The following is a 15,995-nucleotide window of genomic DNA, read 5'->3' on the forward strand; positions in this document are numbered from 1 at the left end:
AACACTTCCCATAACACTTCAGAGTTCAGTGGTTTCCAGGGACTTTTTATATGTGCTCCCTGAATCCAGGAGACTGGGGATCTAAGAAACTGCGGAAGACTTTGGATCCCTATGGGAGCATGTGTGAAGTTATAGCCACATAGGTGAAAGCCTAGAATAAAAGACATACAAGACGGGATCAAGGCATTGATCCGCAAGGGAAGACTGTTGTACTGCACCATGGTCAACAGACCAAATCTCCCAGTAGGCAGACATTCGGCTATATTGTGAAATACTTCAGAATGATGTTCTTGAAACAAAACGGTGACAAATATGTATAAAACTGGTTAAGACCATCTTAATGGCTCATAAAGTGATTAAAAAGATATAATAAAGCATCAGACTAATAAGCAACAGGAATTTTTTCAGATTTATTAATTGGTCAGGTGTCAGTCAAAATGTATCGAAATAGTTTTCGTTGTGATTATTTTTGTTTAATTTTTTAAATGTACATAATCTCCAGTAGTCCAGTCTGGCCATGTCAGTTTGTCAAGACTATATACACACTCGAAGGCCTTCAGATTTCACATGCACTATGACAGTTTCAGTCTTTCCCCACATTTTGAATAAGTTCTCTTTTAAAACGTAGATCAGGTAAGCAAATGTATATTTCAAGATAGTTCCCAGCCAAAAAAAAAAAAGACAAGAATTAAGGCACACAAGGGGCAGATGCATTCACACCTACACTGATTCATTCTGTAACAATGCAAATGCGACTTACATTTACCTGATGCTTTTCTCCAAAGCAACTTACAACGTTAAGGTATTTCCAATTATTTACCTATTTATTCGGCTAGTAAATTTACTGCAGCAATTTAGGGTAAGTACTTTGCTCAAGAGTAGTATAGCTAGAGGTAGGATTCAAACCTGCCATGTTTTGGCCCAAAGGCAGCAGCTTTGACTACGACATTACCAGCTGTGCCCTCCTATACATCAATATACATCATGATCAAATCTGAAAGATGTACCTATACATACACAGCGGAAGAGAACAGTGATGTGCAACATCATTTATTATTACTCTGTGTTTTTAACTTTTGTGATGTGGCTTCTAGTCGCTGTAGCGCTGGAACTAACAGAGCACAACACACAAAGCAACTCTGTCCCAGTTCACCGAGCTGGTGCACTTAAGCCAATCATTACACCATTAATATGAACTAACAGACAGCTTTGACCCCCCCAGCAGTTAATTCTCAGATACTGGCAAGTGCTTAGTGAGCATAGAGTGGAGAGAGGCAGCAGCAGCTGGCGGCGCCGGCAACGAACCCCCACTGAATGTGTCAAAGCCTTCTGTCACGATGCATAATAGCGCAGTTTGAGTTTCCAAAGTCTAACATGGCAGACCAAGAGATATGCTGCAATAAAGCAAACAGTCTTAATAAAGATTTACAAAAAGCATTCAACTTCTATCTTTCATTTTATTCCAATTCAACATTTTTTATTGCAAAAAAGCCCTCAGCGCAGACTTGTAGAGGGAGCCCTCTGGTGGACAGAGGAGGAATCAACAGAAGGTGGAACAGCTGCACTTGAAGCAGCCACAACATCGAAATCCGTACATTTCATTCACGGCTGAACATGTGCCTCAGTGTAAAACGTTGACTACTAATGCACAATGACACACTTTTATTATTCAGTAGTTTTTCCCCTCTGTTCCATTAAAAAGGTTCTGTTTTTTACATTTTTTGTCTTGCTGCAGTCAGAGGATTGCTACATCTGTATTCAACTGGGAAAAGAGATTTATAAAAAGCACTTGCCCTTGGATTCATGGGATTCCTGGAAGAAAAATAGCTCAGATCAGCATACTTAACACCCCACCCCACACAAACAGCACACACTTTACAGCTCAGACAGCCCTTTAGATCACAGGTCTTCACCCCTTCTGCTGCAGGACAGCAGTGTGCACTAATTAATTCCCTAACTGGGCAAATTTAGTGGTAATGCTCAACATAGAAGCCATTAGCCGTTAAGATAATTGGAGAAGCGGCTCAGGTTGCCGCCCTCCAGCACCAGGGTGCAGCACCCGCGGCCCCAGCGGAAGCGCAGCTGCACGGGGCCATTATGAGGGCCCTTCCGCTGCTGGACACACAAGCAGACTCTCTCACCTCGAGCTCCCGGAGCCTCTCCAGCAGCTCCCTGCTGCTCTCGGGCTCGTCCAGATACGGCTCGATGTCTCCCTCTTCTGACTCAAAAGCCTCGTCACACTCTCGGAGCTCTGTTTCTTCAGACATTTCCATCTGCGGAGGGAAGGAGAGGGAAAAGAAAAACAAAAAACAAAAAAAGTCAAGGCTCCAACATACCGTACAGCTTTTCTCCCCCCACAATGACTGTTTAAGATGCACTATTACAAGACAGCAGTCCCAAATAAAAGCAGTCTGTACACACTCAGCATTATGTGCTGGAACAAAATGAGTAGAAATATAAGAACGTAGTACTGAATAACTACGTGTCGGTAGAGTGTATGTGGTGCTGATGTGACCCTCACACCACGGTCTGGCTCAGTCTGTGTGCAGGTTGCTCGTCCGCCCTTTGACTGCGTGCCTTCCTCCGCAGTACGGTACCTTCCCCTCCTCACACCACACGAAGGTGTACAGTTTCCGGTACGTAGGTGGCTCTAAACTTCCCTTCCTGTGAGCATCTGTGTGCCTGCCCTGTAAAGAACTGGCCCTCCCACCCAGAACGTCCCGTATTTTTGTGCCTCACGCTTCTTGGGGTTTTGTACCGGATCATCGCCCTTCTGAATCGGATTAGCACTTTGTGACAACGGATGAGTCCACGGATGATCTGAATGAATCTAAAGACTGCCGTCAGTGCACTAACGGGAAGCCGATTACAAGCCCCTGCTAGCCGTTCTGTAAGATATGATCGCTCATTATTAATTGGTATTTAGCTGACCTTTCTCCCAGAAGAAGCAAAACGCTAGATACACCAAACTAAATTATCTAGAAAAATTTACTAATTTCTACAACAGAGCAATGGTAATGTTAACAGCAATGTTAATGTCTAAGATCTAGGCTATCAGCTGTTCCTGAAGACCCCCTAAAGGGATAGCTGGTAGTCTAGTGGTTAGAGCTGCTGTCTTTGCACCCTTAGGTTGTGGGTTTAAGTCTTACTTCCAGCTATGGCCTTTTTGAGGAAGGTACTTACCCTGAATTGCTCCAGTAAAATGAGCCCGTTGTATCAATGGGTATATGTAACTTAATATTGTTAAGTTGCTTTGGAGAAAAGTGTCCGCTAACTAAATGCATGTAACATGTTTATGCATAATAAGAGCAATTTGGAGTTACCAGTTCACCTTCAAACCATGGGAGAAAAGCAGAGCATTTAGAGGAAACTCAAACTAATATGGGGAAGCATGCTCTGTAGTCTACACAGGCCAAGCCTGATTTGGACCCATGTCAGAATGCAGGAGCTGTGAGGCACCAGCACTACCCACTGTGCCACCTTGTTCTGATCTAATGTGGTCCCCAGCCAGACTTGAGGCCTTGTGTTTTTTCCAGTCAGTACTAATTGAAAGCAGTCATCAGTGCGGACCTCGTCTATTTCCGTCAGGATTGCGCACGCATCGATCACATCCCTCCTGCCTGACTTTGCTGCAGAGATTTATTTGTGCTAATCCACCCTTTTAGAGCAGCCCATTAAGATCAGTCTTCAGTCTGATCTTCAGTCTGAGTCATACTGACCACAATGGCGTAGAGCTGCCATAGTACAAGAATCCTTGTGTGTGAAAATATCACATTGAGTATTATAGCACAGATGCAGTGGATTGCTGCATACTATAAAAGTAGTACAGAAACAGCTCCCTTCGATGGCTGAGCGGGATAAAAATAAATGACTCGGACAGTAAGAATGACTAATGGTAATCTCTAGTTGTTTCCTAATCGCATGACTGAGTACTCCACCATTCACACATTCACTAGGTTTAATGCCCTAATCTGTATTTAGCTGCCAGAAAGGGTGTGAGAGCTATGTTAAACTTTTGACTGCAAAGATGTACTGGCAGACACAGTAGTGAACGATGTAGGGACACATCAGGACGGTCTCACTGATAATGACAGGCACTTTGCGGGCCACGGCACAACGTGAGCACAATATGCAAAGCCTATCTTCACGTGCAGTTTTCAAGAATCCATACTGAATAGTTATTTTGTGGTCCAGTGCTCCTGTAATTAAACTGAATAAAATTACGACTTGTTTTATAAAAGTAATTTTATGTATTTATTTATGTATTTCCTGATTCCAAACTAGGGGGCACGGTGGTGCAGCGGATTTGGCTAGGGGCTGCTCTTTGGGGGATCTGGGGTTTGAGTGCTGCTTGGGGTGCCTTGTGGCAGACTGGTGTCCTGTCCTGGATGTGTCCCCTTCCCTTCCAGTCCTACGCCCTGTGTTGCTGGGTTAGGCTCTGGCTCACCGAGACCCTGCTCGGGGACAAGGGGTTCCAGACAATGTGTGAGATTCCAAACCATATAGCACCAATATATGACCACTGTCATTTTTCTGTCTGTGTTTTAACCCATAACCTTTACTTTCTGGAATTTTTTCCCCCAGAGTAGCCATGTTGGACATTGTCACCGGTGTCCCCAGACAGAAACTGAACATGGTCGCCAAAAGGAGCATCTAACATCTTCCTTGTCTTCTGTAGATATGACAACCTAGCGCTGGTTGTACGTGGCAGTTAGAACATCTGTTTTCATCAGTTTGGCTTGTGCTGCAGAAGTATTCCTGCAGATCCCTCTATTAATATGTAAAGCAATTGGAAAATTCGAGCAAACAAACTTACCTAATGGAGGAGTAGGCAAAAGTTCAAAATTTGTCAAGTCTGAGACTGAGGCTGGTGTACTTTCGCAGCAAATAACTCACAGGTCTCACCGATGATAAAGTTAAGAGACTGCCTCGGGTGGATACATTAAAGGCCTTCTAATGGCAGCAAAATGTTTTTTCCGATCAATAACTTCACTGTGTATTCCATCCTTAGGGTCTAAACAAAAATGTTTGTCTCATAAGCAACTAGAAAACAGATATCTCAGTTTTTCTCCTCTACCTTCCGCATGTCCTCTGTTTACATGAAAGGAAAAATGCTCCTTTTACAGAGTACAGAAAGGGGTGAGATAACTAAGAAAGATTAAACTTATACATTTGTTAATTTAGTATGGGGTGGCACAGAGGCTCAGCAGTTAGTGCTTTCATAGGTTTTGAAGTGCAGTTAAGAATTATTAGTAATTATTTGTTAGCAACAGGGGGTGTGGGTTGGACCGGGTCCTGTTCTCCAGTGGGTCTGGGGTTCGAGTCCTGCTTGGGGTGCCTTGCGACAGACTGGCATCCTGTCCTGGGTGTGTCCCCTCCCCCTCCGGCCTTATGCTCTGTGTTGCCGGGTAGGCGCTGGTTCCCCAGGACCCCGTATGGGACAAGCAGTTCAGAAAGTGTGTGTGTATTTGTTAGCATTTATTTACTAGGGGATGCGGTGGCACAACAGGTTTGCCCAGTGCCTTTTGTGTGGTGGGTCTGGGTTTCAGCCCTGCTTGGGGTGCCTTGCGGTGGACTGGTGTCCTGTCCAGGGTGTCTCGCCTCCTCCTTTGGCCTTGCACCCTGCGTTGCCGGGTTAGACTCCAGCTTGCCGCGACCCCACTTGGGAGAAGCGGTTGTAGACGTTGGTTGGATTTATTTATTGTAATAATGGGCGAGTCAATGAAAAATTCCATAATGATGAGAGCAAATGTGTAAATAAGGACATAAAGGGCAAAAACGCAGACTGCCATCTTGTAGCATCAGGACAAAGGAGGTGCAAGAAGGCGGAGGAGGAGGAAGGGAGGGAGGAGGAGACGGCAGCACACCTGCGGGTCTGGTTTCCCTCAGCGTAGAACAGACAGAAGCAGCAATGTCTCCCTTGGCCAACCGCTTTCTGCAGTCTCTGTTTCAGAGGACACAACCTGGGCAGAACCAAAAGGAGAAAAGAAAAAATGTTTCCACATATGCCTCCTCCCTTCCCCTTATCACACTTTATGGTGCTCAGAAAGCAATCAGAAAGCTCACAATGGATAAGGAGGGGTGGCGTCAGTATTACGGTCAAAGGCCTGTAATATTTTGCTTTGTGGGCATGTCTCTCTCGCTCTCTCTTCACAGGTGAAGCTGGGAAGACGAATCGACATCCAACTGTGACTGTCCAGCAGCGATGGAAAATGACTGAAAAGTCACATGGCTACTGGACCAGAGGGAGACTGGCTACCCCAGAAAGATGTTGGTCTTCCTGTTGTTATTCAGGTGCTCCAGCTGACCTGTCTATTTTGGGAATGAGTGGTAAATGCCTCAACTGTGTATTTTGTCTAAATATATGTAAGTAATTCATTGTAAACCAGCAACTGCTGGAAGGGGATGAGTGTCATTTTCTCCTGTTTTTTCTTTAGTTAGAAGTCAAGTTAGACTGGTGTATTTTTGTTTATTTGTATGGGGTAGATAGTGGCACAGAGAGTAGGGTTCAATTTTGTTTGTGTCGGCATGCCTCACCCCTGGAGAGATGGCTTATGACATACCAATGGTCAGTAAAGCTGATCCTTTTGCATTCTGAACAATCTGGTGCGCTTCTGTCTGCTGGTAGTCAGTCTCCATAACCCTGTGCTGAAGTCCAACCCTAGACTGGACTGTAACAGTCAGTCTCTGGTGCTGTGGCGCTGTGACCCATGACAGCCCGTCCTGCTCTGACGGGGGGGCTGTGAGACAGAGCCTTGACCCAGCTTCTGAAGCCTCTCCGTCCTGCTGATCCAGCAAGACACAAGCTGGACTGGACCCTGACCGGACCCTGACCCACCCTAACAGAGTGTCATGTCTGCATTTCACGGTCACATAACTGATAGATGTATCACACAACGTTGTATAAACTGTGCCAGTGTGTCATTAGACAGGTTTGCTTAGACCTTTCACCCACAGCAAGCGGTCATTCAGTTTTTAAAATCAACAATGGTCAAGAAAGAAAGGAAGATACTCCTTGTCAGGTTCTATTAAAAAATGTACATTAAATGACATATAACACATCATGCAGACTTTTAAGGGAATTTCAGCAAAACATTTAGTGTTTGTACCCATATTTATTTTTACATATTAGTTCTTCATAAATCTAGTATCATAACACATCACTATCGATTTAACTGATTAAAGGAGAAAGGTAAAAACGTGTCAAATTAAATATGTCAAAGAAACCCATCTGAAGTCCTTTTAGGACTAAATTAATGGGTCTGACAATAGATCTTAAATTAAATTATGAACAACCACATCAGAGTGAAGAGGTTACATTTTACTGTACAAGAAAAACAAATCATGTAGGGAAAGGGAAGAAGTTAAATAGGAAGTAACAGAGACTGACTACCCAGTAGTCTAAGAGTAGTGGCAAGAATTAACAGTGATTTATGGCATATCACACCATTGTTTCACTTGGACTTTTCACTGACAGTCACGGTATTCACTCCTCACCCTCAGACAGCCCTCTGGGATGAACAGTTAATCCATTTAGATCTTTTCAACCCTAAATTAGATTATCAGACTAGAGCATCTGCCACCCCACCCTGCAGTTATCCTTACTCTAGAATGCCACCAGCCAGGTAGAACCATCTTTGGTTCTAAGAGGTCTAAAGCGACCATGGCTGCAAACTGGTGTGACTTCACATCAACCTCTGGTCTCACACACAGTGTTGCAATAGTCAAAAGCATCATACTGTAATTTCAACAAGAATGTGAGGGCAACATTAGTTGGTTGGCTGGTTGTTGACAAAAGCAAAAACGAGGCATTGCCGCCAAAAGCAGTAAACCAAACGGATCGGTCCTTTTAGACAATCATTTACATAAGAGGTCCTTAACTTTTCCAAGGCCACAGAAGCCTAAAAAAATCTGACAAAAGCTAAGGACCCTACCTAGAAAAGTGTCCATAAATAAATTCAGAGAAACTATTGCACGCAGTTCGTTGCATTGAAAATCGATTACATTCACAAAGAATTATGTCATGAATAGTAACAGCACAGCAACATTTTTCTGTTAAACTTTTATTTAGTACAACAGTATTATTTTCAAAGTAAGCCTGCGCTTCACAGAACCCTTGAAGCTGATCCATGGTATCCCAAGGGATCCAAGGCCACTGATTAAGAACCCCTGATTCGGATGATCACTGATGTGACAAAATGTAAACAACAGAATTAAGTTTAAAAATGTAACTTAAAGGTTAAGCAGTGTCTCTCAAACACAGTCTGCTCTGATGCAAAAGGAGGTCAACAGCGTTGGGTGGTGAGGTCTTGTGAATCACTCGCTTACTAAGACACCCTTAGGTACAAACAGACGAAGCATGGCAAAATCAGACCTGTGGGGCTGCAACCAAAGCCCTGGCTGAAGACATACTCACAAGACATCTTTAGTCATGCCAGTCAACATGGGAATTCATAACGGTGGGGAGGGGGGCATTAGCAATTCCTTCTGCCAGAATATCAAACGGCTGGCACCCCTCCCATCAGCCAGAAGGAGAACAGATAGGAGGGGTCCTCTATGTAACTGTCAGGGTAAAACATCAAACATTTGCATGCGTGTCTAACTCCAGTCATATGCTAATCAAGAACAATAAAGTCTTAGAGATTGACTACATTATACTGAGCCAATATTATGCACTTAGACCCAATAGCAGGAATACAATAGATCCAATGCAGAAAAAGAATAAGAAAGTTGGAATAGACATATCTGACGTACAGCAATGCCCTTTGCAACAAATTGCAGCAAAATGCCTCACAAGACACAGATTTCATAATTAAGTTACATCTGGCTTATATTATTAGTCTTGTTGAAAACGATTGCTTGCTTCTCTTACAGACAATTTGATTCACTTGGGTCTCATGAACACCACTAAGTCAAACTGAGTGGATAGTTGCTTAAATTTTATTTTATGATCAGGTGTATAATGTGTATCAAAAGTCCCTCTGTAACGGGCCAGCCGATAGCATAGTAGTTAGAACTGCTGCCTCTGCATCCAAAAGTTGCTGCTTTGAACCCCACCTATTACTGTAGTACCCTTAAGCAAGGTACTTACCTTAAAATTGTTCCAGTAAAATTACCCAGCTGTATTTGTTTACATTTATTCACTTAGCAAACACTTTTCTCTAAAGCAACTTGAATTGTTCATCTATTTACAATTAATACAACCAGATAATTTTACTGGAGCAATTTAGGGTAATTACCTTGCTCAAGGGTACTACAGGCAGAGGCCAGACTTAAACCTGTAACCCTCAGGTCCAAAGGCAGCAGCTCTAACCACTAGACTACCAGCTGTTGACATAGACAATGGCTTTGGAGAAAAGAGCCAGGTAAATGAAAAAAATGGAAATGTAACACTACCATGTGGCACCCAGGAATATTTGTTGCTAGAGCGATGTGTTGAAAGTAAATGGGACACCAATGATACTCAAAAAAACTGTCCAACTCTGAACATAACAATGGACAAACCACACACATAAACTCATGGAACATCTGTGTAAAAAAAAAGAAAAGAAAAAGAAACATGGCCTAATTAATGCCTATACATCATTAGCAATTGCGGTTGCAGAGAAAAGAAAACAGAGTCGCTGTCGAGTCAGCAGAATTCCCCATCTGCCTTCAGACAAAAGCCAGCTGTACTGTCAACATGTAATGTTTCTGCCGTGAATGCATTTCTGGGGACTGCTTTAAACGTGTGCATTTTAATTTGAGCACAAAATAACATTTGCACTTCATAAAACCTAAGTGCCCGTAAAGAAGTTCAGCTCCATCAAAAACCGTCCATTAAAACGAACGTGCCAACAAAAACAAACGCAAACAAGGACACCGTTTCGCGTCAAGGCGTTTTTGTAACAGAACAGCATCTACAAACTTGACCGCAAAAGTTAAATAAAACGCTCCCGCTGCAGCAGTAGTTCTACGAGGAAATTTTTGGTCGAGCCAACCGAGGTCTTTTTTTAAACCTCCAATTCTGACCGCAGAGTCTAAAGCAAATTATAAATCCAGCTCCACATGATAGCTTTTCATTTCATACGACATGTTTATACCTAATGGAAAAGGGCTATTTATATTTCAGCGCTCCACAATAAAGGACTGGTGCCATTTAATTTGCAGTTCTGAGCGATTCTGGCAGCTCCACCTAATGTGCTAACAGCCTTGAGGCCTCCACTTACTCCCGTTTAAATAGCAGCCTCCTGAGCCAGACCAGTGACTCAAGGGCTCCAGCATGTTGGTCACCTCGGAGCTCCTTCTGCGTCTCACGCTCCCGGAGGCTGACTAACGTGGAAATGTGCTGCTGACAGCAACGTCAGCGGACAGCGAGCGGTAGGGGGATGGCAGAGAGCGCAGGTGATAAGGTGACCAGTAAGCAGGTTTCGTGGACAGGTCATGTACTGTTTACTCTCTGTAGGGGCTATCCCTGCTGTCCTCATGTGGAGTGCGTTCTCAGTTACCTACTTTGAAGTGACAAAGGAGTAGTTAATATTACACACTCATTAATGGACACACGTTGTTATTACTATTAGTATTATTATTATTATTGTGTATTTAACTGATGCCTTCGTCCACAGCGACTAGCAATGCTACATACACTATGGGGCTGCAATCAAAACCCCAATGTAACACACGCTCACATAGTCACACACTGCAGGCAATTCAGAGTCACCGGTTCCGCTGAAACGTGTCTCTGTAGGAGGAAACCAGAGCACGCAGAACAAAAAACCGATGCGCGCTCCACGCAGACGGATTTAAACCAACGGCCGAGGAACTGCGGGGCGCCGGTGATACCTACTTTGCCGCCGTGCTGTTTTTTTTGTTCTGAAAGGTTAATCGAACCGTACATTTTTTAGAACTGAATCCGCTTGCTGAGTTAGTAAGGTAAACTGTGGTCTCCAAGCGTTATCAGTGGCCTTTTCTAGTTCAGCCAGTTGTATACCGATCAAGCAGGTTCACAAAGGCAGCCGAGCAAAGATGTCAGTCTCAGCAGAACTTAAGAGTCTGCTTTGAAAAACAGAACCGGCTCCGGAGCTCACACTTAACACGGGAACAGACAGACAGAAATTAAGAAGAGATATTTCTCACACACGGGACATTTGTTTACAAGGCTGCGCCGCCGCATCGCATCCACTGCGTATGACGCCCGCGACACTTCACAGGCAGGACCCTTCGACCGAGGTTCACGCAACACAAAAGGAGAGCCCTTGTGAAGGCTGAGGAAATCGAAGCGATGCTCAGCATCATATTTGCTCTTCCAGTTTCTCACCTCACTGCCTGAATGACACGAAGCGCCAAATGCGAAAGGCCGTTTTTCACAAGTGTAGGGATTCCGCACGCGGGACAAACGACGATGATAAGATGCACATTCCTTTCCGTAGCGCTCATTCCTTTCCATACCATGCACATTGCCTTCCCGAAATCAGTGGGCGACTATGTGAGGATGATGCGTGCGGAACAGTTTCAGTGGACTGATGGACAAGGAAGACGCACTCAATTTCACGTCATTCCAAAATTTGAAAATTAGCCTATGTTTCTAGCAGCAGCCACCTAACGGCCCTTGTAGGCCCTGCGCTCAGGAAGGTAACCGGGACAGGGGGTGAGAATGGGGGTTCCCTACAGAGCCCTGACCCTTCACCCCGACTCTTTCTGCCCTCCTTGTCCTGCTACCACAACAAAGCCCTGAGAGCCAACAAGATGCACACAGCCACAAACACAGAGAGACCCCCCAGTGCAGAGCCACACAGCATCTCTCTTCCTCCCCAACACCCCGGTTAAAACAAGCAAGGTACCTTCCTTCCTCTAGTCTGGAATTCCTTCTTTGTGGAAACTCTTCATCGTGAGCCTCCCGGAACATCCGGTATCAGCATTGTGGAAGTGCAGACCCCCAGTCCCACATGACTAACGCACACGGAGGGAAAGCGTCAGCGATCTGTCACAACGGCAGAGTGTCATTCGCTCCAAACTGGATGTCTCCTCTCGCTCAGAGCTGGTTCCTCATTACGGTGTGGAACCTAAGGCCGTAGCACGGCGCTCCTTAGCCCGCGTGTGTTCCTGTTGTTTGCAGCAGCTGCCGTGTCCCCCATTGTTCTAGGGGTTGAGAGGAGAGTGAGAGCAGATAGAGAGAGCAGAGAGAGAGAGAGAGAGAGAGAGAGAGAGAAAGAGGCAGGCTTCCTCGTCCGACAGAGCCAGCCTACTACAACAGCTGTGGACCGGTTCCCTCCCCCCTGCCCCGCCCCATCCCTGCGCCCCCCTCCGCCTCACCGCTAGGAGCTATAGGAGCTATTAACCCTGGAGTTGCTGAAGAGCCTGGAAGAGATGGCTGCTCCTTGAGCAGGAACAATGCCACACGAGAAACAAAGCGAGGGAAGGGAGAGGATATCCGACTGGTTGCCCGACTCAATGGCATCTCGCAGGCTATTCAGCTTTGGCTGCGCAAGCCACGGTTTCAACTAAGAGGATTTTCATGCCCTGTTTGACTTAAAAAAATTGGCAGATTGCGCTATAATACTGACAGAGACAAGGGTGCGAAAGGAACTGGAGCAAATCGTAACTGAAAATCAATAACAACACCCACGCTATTTTTTTTTTTTTTTTTTTTTACAGTGGTACATTGTGGTGGTAGGAGGGATTTCAATCAGCCATTGTTTATCTTATAGCCGAATAACATTTTCTAAACTGCTTTCGTCCAAAGATTTCGGTTTCTGTTAGCAGGTAACACATGATGTTGAAGTATATCCAACCCAAATTTCTTCTCTGATGTCTTTGCCGTTCGAGTGCAATTCCCCATCGAAAAAAATCCCCTTTCTAACAAAATATTCACTGGTAAGATTAAGGAGCTTCTCAAACAAACAAAGTCCAAGGACTGTAAAACATTTGCAGCGTCCTGGTGGCCAGCAGGACAAGTGGGGAAACTCGTTTACCTAGAAAGTCTGACAGAGCGTCACCGTTGACCTGACTACGAGCGCAGTGCCCACCACAGCACCACCGCAGCCACTACACCGCCGGCACGCTCACGCTGCACAGGACTCATGTTCAATACATTGGCCACCTTTGGTCCATTGTAGCACGGGTAAGCACTCTGTCCCACTGCCCTTATGTAACCCCAGCTTTGCCGAAGGAGTACAGATGTGGATTTGTTGCCTTGATGTACAGAAAAAGACACACACACACACACACACCATACACACCATAAGGGCCCAAACCCCCCCAGCCTTATTGAAAGAGCACCTTTTGTCTTTAAATTGAGATTTCAATAAACAAAAGCAGTTACGAAAGGGCAATCCCGATTTCTTTGTGTGCGCCTTCCTCTTCAAGACGTGGCACCGCATGCAGGACCTTACAGGAAGCAACACGGCTCTAATGGAGCAGCGGAGATAGCCTCTGCCCATTCATCTAATACCACGGAGGGCTCGAAAACCAGGCTCGCAGCATGGATTAAGAGACTTGAGATGAACAACAATTATTCAAAACTGTGTGTTTATTACCAAAACAAAATGGGAGAAATATAAGCTGCACAGTTGAGTCACCAGAGCCGGTAGGGTACCTTTGGCAGGATACATCATTTCATTTCAGTCTCAGTCAGACACTTAAAGCAAACTTACACACTTTCTTTTCCTTAAATCGTGTACAACATACTACAAAACTCTATGAACTGGCTATTAGGCTATCAGACTACACACATAGCACAGTGATCAATGATGGGGACCTTTCAGTTCAGCTTCCAAGGGTAAACTGGTGTAACTCTGAATTGATTCAAAAAAGCAGGCAAAACTGTAAGATAATTCATTTTGATAAGTGTCACGTGCTAAGCAGCCAAAATTTTAAAAATAACTTAATGGATTCATTTATTCCCCAGCTTTGACGTTCCTTTAGTGAGCTTATCTACTGCCATTTGCGGCAATTACTCATCAACACATTCAAAGTTACTCTGTGGAAGCGCACTTGTTCATAATTATCTTCCACAGTACAACCATATTTAAAATACGACAAACATCACCACACGTATTTACACATCAGATAAAATTATCTGCAGAAACTATTTCGAGACGTCAGCCTAAAAATAACACCGGTAGCCTGTCCTTTTTAAAATTAATCTTAAAATAAGAGAAAGTGGGAATCCTGCGTTTTACGCTATACTCGAGCCATCATTAGAGTGAGGAGAATTTAAGCAGTTTGTACAGTAGCAGAAGGGGACAGCACAAACACACTCACACATGAACCGAAGTCGATCCCATGAGGGACCGATCATAATTTGCACGTGCTTGCACGCGTATTCGTGCGCGCACACAGATCCACTCTCCAATTTATTTGTATTATAACTTGGCGCAGTGAGTTGGACCGCAGTCCTGCTGTCCGGTGGGTCTGGGGTTCGAGTCCCGCTTGGGGTGCCTTGCGACGGACTGGCGTCCCGTCCTGGGTGTGTCCCCTCCCCCTCCGGCCTTACGCCCTGTGTTGCCGGGTTAGGCTCCGGTTCCCTGTGACCCCCTATGGGACAAGCGGTTCCGAAAATGTATGTGTGTATAACTTTGTCTGTGGATAAACACTCTCCATATGAAAAATGGGTCATTATTGCTGTAAGTCACAGTACCGTCAGATCTTGCTGAAATAAGACATCCCTGACTAAGCGGTGTTTTATCCCATTTTGCAAAGATACATCATACACACAACTGTCACGCGGAACCGAGGACGCGGGGGCGGCTGGACCCAAGCGCAGGATCAGTCGTCAGGAACCAAGGGAACAGGCAAGCTCTCGTAGTTGGGGACGGGCGAAGAGTTGATCGATCGGCGTTCAAATGAGAGCGAGGATCCATGGATGTGGTCAGGGGACGAGGTGAACGGTCGAAAGCCGGGGAACTGAGACAGGAAGCAAGGGATGGAAAGAACAGGACATAGGGCAGACGGGACGGTTGTCTCTGTGAGAATCAGCAAGGGAATGAATAGGGAGGGTCTTTTAAGGGTATGTGTACTGATTGGTGTCTGGTGCTTGACTGGTGTCAGGTGCTGTCGATTGTGATGCGAGCTTGGATGTGACAATAACAGCAGGATTTCGATTTATTCATACATATCTAAGGATATATGAACTAAAGATACTCATTTATACTATAAGTCTGAAAGTGTAAAAAAGAATAAAGTTACCGGATTAATGCAAGCTATTTTCTCTACAGGGTGACATAGTGGTGTAGTGGGTCTTGCTGCCATCTCACAGTTTCCAGGTGTGGGCTATGGTGTGGCCCTGTCTATCTGTGTGGAGTTTGCATGTTTGTGTGGGTTTCCTACCGTTGACCAAAGACATAGGTTTGGTTAACTGGTGCCACCAAAATGGCCTTCGTGTCACAGTGTGCATATCTGTGATGGTCTGGAACCCAACCCAATATGCTCCGCCCCATGCCCAACGCATCACACTGACCCTTGGGTGCATAAATGCTTTGTGAAAACGATGGAAAAGGAATGGATCGTTTCTGCATAATTACATCCATGGAGACAATAAAACGATGCGCATTTCCATGAATAAAGACCCTAAATGAATGATTTACTGATCAATGCTACCATTACTAATACAGCACTAAACTTTATCCAGTAACAAGTCTTGCCAAGCCAGTGAAAAGCAGCTGCTTATTCAAATCCATCTTAATTAAATACAGAGTCTCATAACATTGCGGGTAAAAAATTAAAGCCTTCCTTAAATTCAAGGCCTCTGTGCTAAATTTAGCATTACTCTGACCTGCCCAAGAGTTGTTACAATTGTGGATGTGACCTTACGGAGGAGCTTTCACTCTGTATTCAGGTCCTCTCCTGTAACCCTGCCACCCCACTGCTTACCAGATCCCTGCAGGTGTGTTAATGGGCATGATTCACAAATTTGTTCTGAAATATATATGCCCTGCAGCTTTACAGCATGACAGAAATAAAGAAGCACTTTGTTACAGGGGCGCAGCAGGGGGCTGCTTTGCTCTCTGGGAGCCGAC

General features: G+C 44.9%; 1 protein-coding gene across 2 annotated transcripts in view; it reads right to left on the reverse strand.

Moving 5' to 3' along the window:
- LOC108918414 (nck-associated protein 5-like) overlaps positions 1-15,995 on the reverse strand; it is a 50,078-nt gene that overhangs the window by 17,288 nt on the left and 16,795 nt on the right. Inside the window, exons 1-3 of one of the 2 annotated variants that reach the window (XM_029247992.1) lie at positions 11,820-11,875; positions 5,868-5,963; positions 2,142-2,273 (exon numbers count right to left, since the gene is read on the reverse strand). In XM_029247992.1, the coding sequence (XP_029103825.1) occupies positions 2,142-2,273 (132 nt within the window). In that variant the 5' untranslated portion in view covers positions 5,868-5,963; positions 11,820-11,875. Of the gene's footprint in view, positions 1-2,141; positions 2,274-5,867; positions 5,964-11,819; positions 11,876-15,995 lie in introns of those variants that run through there. The other variant, XM_018725597.2, reaches the window with a different exon arrangement.

This window comes from Scleropages formosus, chromosome 22, assembly GCF_900964775.1.
Source record: "Scleropages formosus chromosome 22, fSclFor1.1, whole genome shotgun sequence".
Lineage (NCBI taxonomy): Eukaryota > Metazoa > Chordata > Actinopteri > Osteoglossiformes > Osteoglossidae > Scleropages > Scleropages formosus.